The sequence below is a fragment of the Microtus ochrogaster genome, linkage group LG1, assembly GCF_000317375.1.
Source record: "Microtus ochrogaster isolate Prairie Vole_2 linkage group LG1, MicOch1.0, whole genome shotgun sequence".
Classification (NCBI taxonomy): Eukaryota; Metazoa; Chordata; class Mammalia; order Rodentia; family Cricetidae; genus Microtus; species Microtus ochrogaster.
The window spans coordinates 4,175,703-4,179,598 of NC_022027.1; the positions used below are offsets into that span (position 1 = coordinate 4,175,703).

General features: G+C 59.7%; 1 protein-coding gene across 1 annotated transcript; it reads left to right on the forward strand.

Annotated features, from left to right (window-relative positions):
- Positions 1-86: 86 nt before the first annotated feature.
- On the forward strand, positions 87-2,731 carry C2cd4c (C2 calcium dependent domain containing 4C). Its single transcript, XM_005359116.3, has one exon. It carries the CDS (start codon positions 208-210, stop codon positions 1,474-1,476), a length of 1,269 nt encoding a protein of 422 aa, XP_005359173.1. The 5' UTR covers positions 87-207; the 3' UTR covers positions 1,477-2,731.
- Positions 2,732-3,896: the final 1,165 nt, after the last annotated feature.

Genomic DNA, 3,896 nt, shown 5'->3' on the forward strand with positions numbered 1-3,896 from the left:
GGGGCCCTGGCAGTTGACCCCCCCCCCGCCCCGTGTAAAGTGCCGGCCCCTGACAGTTCTGACAGTCATCTTACACCTGGGCACAAATACCAACCTCTTGGTAACCCCAACAGGTCCCACCCTCTGACAGGTGGCCTTTGAGTACATCTGTCACCTCTGATCCCTATTTCTTTTCTCAGACTCCCTGGTCTCTTGCCTGTTGTCCTCATGAGAAAAACCAACATGTGGTTCTTGGAACGGCTTCGGGGGTCTGGGGACAATGGAGCCAGCCGCGGGGTGGGTGGCGAGGCTGGGGACAAGGCCTCCAAGGGCCCTCTATATAGCAACGTGCTGACGCCGGACAAGATCCCCGACTTCTTCATACCCCCCAAGCTGCCCTCAGGCCCTCCAGAGGCTGAGGGGCAAGCAGACCTGGGCCCATCCACTTCCGAGCAGAACCTGGCTTCACCTGGGCCCCGCCGAGCACCACGAAGCCCTCGGCTGCCTGTCAAGTTGGCCTCAGAGAGCAGGAGTCTGCTGAAGGCAGCCACACGACACGTGATTCAGATAGAGAGCGCAGAGGACTGGACAGCAGAGGAGGCCACCAACGCCGACCCCCAGGCACAGGGTGCCATGTCGTTGCCCTCTGTGCCCAAGGCTCAAACATCCTATGGCTTTGCCACACTGGCTGAGAGCCCCCACACCCGACGCAAGGAGTCCCTTTTCCACAGTGAGCACGGGGCCCTGGCCCAGGTGGGTTCCCCTGGTGCTGGCCGCCGGCGAGCAGGTGCCAAGGCCAATGGAGGTAATGGGGGACCCCGGGAGGCTGGGGGGGGCCTGATGAGCCCTAGTCGCTACTTCAGCGGCGGGGAAAGTGACACGGGGTCCTCTGCCGAGTCCTCTCCCTTCGGGTCCCCTCTGCTCTCTCGCTCTGTGTCGCTGCTCAAGGGCTTTGCCCAGGACAGCCAGGCCAAGGTGAGCCAGCTGAAACACTCGGTGGGCCGCCATGGTTCCCTGTCTGCCGATGACAGCACCCCAGACACTAGCCCAGGTGTCCGTCGCCGCTTGACCCGCAAGGCTACCCCGGAGCCAGGCCCCGAGTCTGGCCAGGCACCACGTGGAGAGCACACAGTGCGGATGGGCACCAGGGGCAGCGTGAGGCTGCTGGCGGAATACGAGGCGGCTCAGGCCCGCCTGCGGGTGCGCCTGCTAGCGGCTGAGGGTCTGTACGACCGGCCTTGTGATGCCCGGAGCATCAACTGCTGCGTGGGGCTGTGCCTGGTGCCCGGGAAGCTGCAGAAGCAGCGGAGCACCATCATCAAAAACAGTCGCCACCCCATCTTCAACGAGGACTTCTTCTTTGACGGCCTGGGTCCGGCCAGCGTGCGCAAGCTGGCCCTCAGAATCAAGGTGGTCAATAAGGGTAGCAGTCTCAAGCGGGACACAATCCTGGGGGAGGAGGAACTGCCACTGACCTCGCTGCTGCCCTTTCTGTGAGGTCACCGGCTCCTCCCCCTCCACATTGAGCTCATCGGAGTGGGTGGGGGCGGGGCCTGCGGCCCTGTGTTTCCTTGGGTCTCTCTTAGTGGATTGCTCTTTTCATAGGAGGAGAAGATGGGCTGTAGGCGCAAAGCATTGCTCTGCCGGCCGGCACCCCTCCCCCTTCCCACTCCGTGATACCTCTTGGCCCTTTCATCTTGAGTTGTGGGGTTCTTAGCGGTCCCAGGATCCTGGGTACCTAAGGCAACCGGTACCCAGAGATTAGGTCCCCGAGTGGGGGCTGGCCTTTCTTTCCCCCCTTCACTGTACTGGGGGTGTTTTCTGTCACAGCCTGGTGGCTATACTCAGCTCAGATGCTCTGAGAACCCCTCGTCTGTGGGAGGTCATCCTCCCTGACCAGGCTGGCTCCAGGTAGACCCAGCCTCTCAGGTTCTGGGGCTGGTGTTCCTTTCTAGCTAGAGCTGGGGAGACTAGAAGTGCGTTAGGAGCCGAGGGTCGCAGTGTCTCTTCGCTGTTGGCTCTTTGGCGCAGGATTCTCTCCACTCCTGCCGACCAACCAGAAGCACCTGTAACCTGGAGCTTCTGCCTCAAGCCCACGACTCCCTCCCCATTCTACAGGCTACAAACTTCCTTCCTTCCCAGGGTGCCCCTTGCTCCAGAGTGTAAATAGGCTTTGGTGGTGGGAGGGAGGGACAGGTCTGGGTTCTGTGTGGTCCGTCCCCCCCCCCCCCCCCCCCCCCGCACAGGAAGCCCTCCTGGGGTAGGATCCTGGCTCCCTGAATGGCTGCTGTGTTCTGCACAAACTATGACCCGGATTAAATGGACTGCCTGTTGGGCCCTGGTGGATTAGAAAGGGCCCCGGTGTCCTTCCTCTTTTGCTATCCTCAAACTCTAAAAGCCCAAGTCCCTCTAGAGAACATGGGAGCTGATTCTTTAGGGACCCTTTAGGCACAGCCTAGTGGCACCTTGGCGTTGACTCTTCCCTGTGCCTGGTGCCCACAGTCTCTGGAACTGGGGCACAACCAAGACCTGGGCTGGTCAGTTGGGGTGATGGACAGAAGGGCGCACGGATCACCTGATGTTTTCTGTTTCCCATCCCCTATGCTCCGTGGGGTCCCGTTTTCTACACTCTGCACTGTTGGATATCTTTGTGTTTGCAGTTGACTGTGTGCGCCTCTTTAAGACGCCTCCCCCAATGTTTTGTTTATAATGCTGTTTTTAGTGCAGTAAAGGTGTTTGGGGAGTGCGGGGGTGCAGGTCTGCTTGCTTTGTGTTTAATAACAACACAGTTTCGCTGTGGATGGCGGGTGGGGAGTGGGGAGCCTTGGGTGAGGAAGGCCTTTCTCACACTCCTCCTCTGTGTTGCCTGGGACTGCTGGACAGAGAGGGAGGGAGGCCCCAGGCTGTGTGATAGGGACTCACAGATCCGAGTGCTGGGCCCTGTCCTCACCCTGCGTCCACATCAACCCATCCTGTCCTCACCGTAGCCCAACTGTCTGGACAGGGTTGAGAGTGGAGCCTAGTCAAACTGCAGTCCTCAGAGAGCGGTCTCCATTTCCTCCATTTCTAGGTCCTGCCAGACGCCTAAACCAGGAACTGACCTGGCCCTATCTGGCCCAGTGAGACTCAGTTCTGGAGGCTGCTTCCCCGGGGTGGTAGGCACTTCCTACAGGAAGCCCTCTGGAAACAGGGTTTTCTCTGTACTAAGTCACCGTGTGGCTATGCGTCCTTGGGGGTCACCGTTCCCCATGCACACATGTATAGGACGTCCAGGGTGCTGGATGAGGATGCCTTAGATGGCAGCAGACTGAGGAGAGGAGGTTTCACTGCCCCTCATCATCACCTGGCTACTCTGGTCAACATGGGTTCCTGTGGGTGGGAGGGACATGCTAAGAGGGAGAGCTACCATACTGTGGCCTGTGGCCTTGTGCTAAACCTGGGCATGAGTTACAATATTAGGTTTGTGACCATGTGTAGAGGGCCGGGCTGGCTGGTCCTCGGCTACAGAAGAGAAGCAAGCAGAGCCCAGGCTGGGTGTTCTGATGACTGGAGGGTCAGAGTCCTGGATTTAAGGCCTCCTAGATTTTCAGGACAGGGCACAGTTCCTGGTGTCTACCCTAAGGCCCTGCGGCCTCTCTAATACCCACCAAGGACCTCATGTCCCTCTCTGCCCAGGACATGATCCCAGTGTCCCTCTGACCCTAGGACAGGGCCCCTGTGTCCCCCTGATCCCAGGACACGACCCTTGTGTTCCTCTAACCCCAGGACAGGATCCCTGTGTCCCTCTGACCCTAGGACAGGACCCCTGTGTCCCTCTCTGCTCAGGACATGATCCCTGTGTCCCTCTGACCCCAGGACAGGACCCCAGTGTCCCTCTGAACCCAGGACATGACCCCAGTGTCCCTCTGACCCTAGGA

Excerpts from the sequence above, each read along its gene's own strand:
- C2cd4c (XM_005359116.3), top strand. The coding sequence starts at position 208 with ATGAGAAAAACCAACATGTGGTTCTTGGAACGGCTTCGGGGGTCTGGG.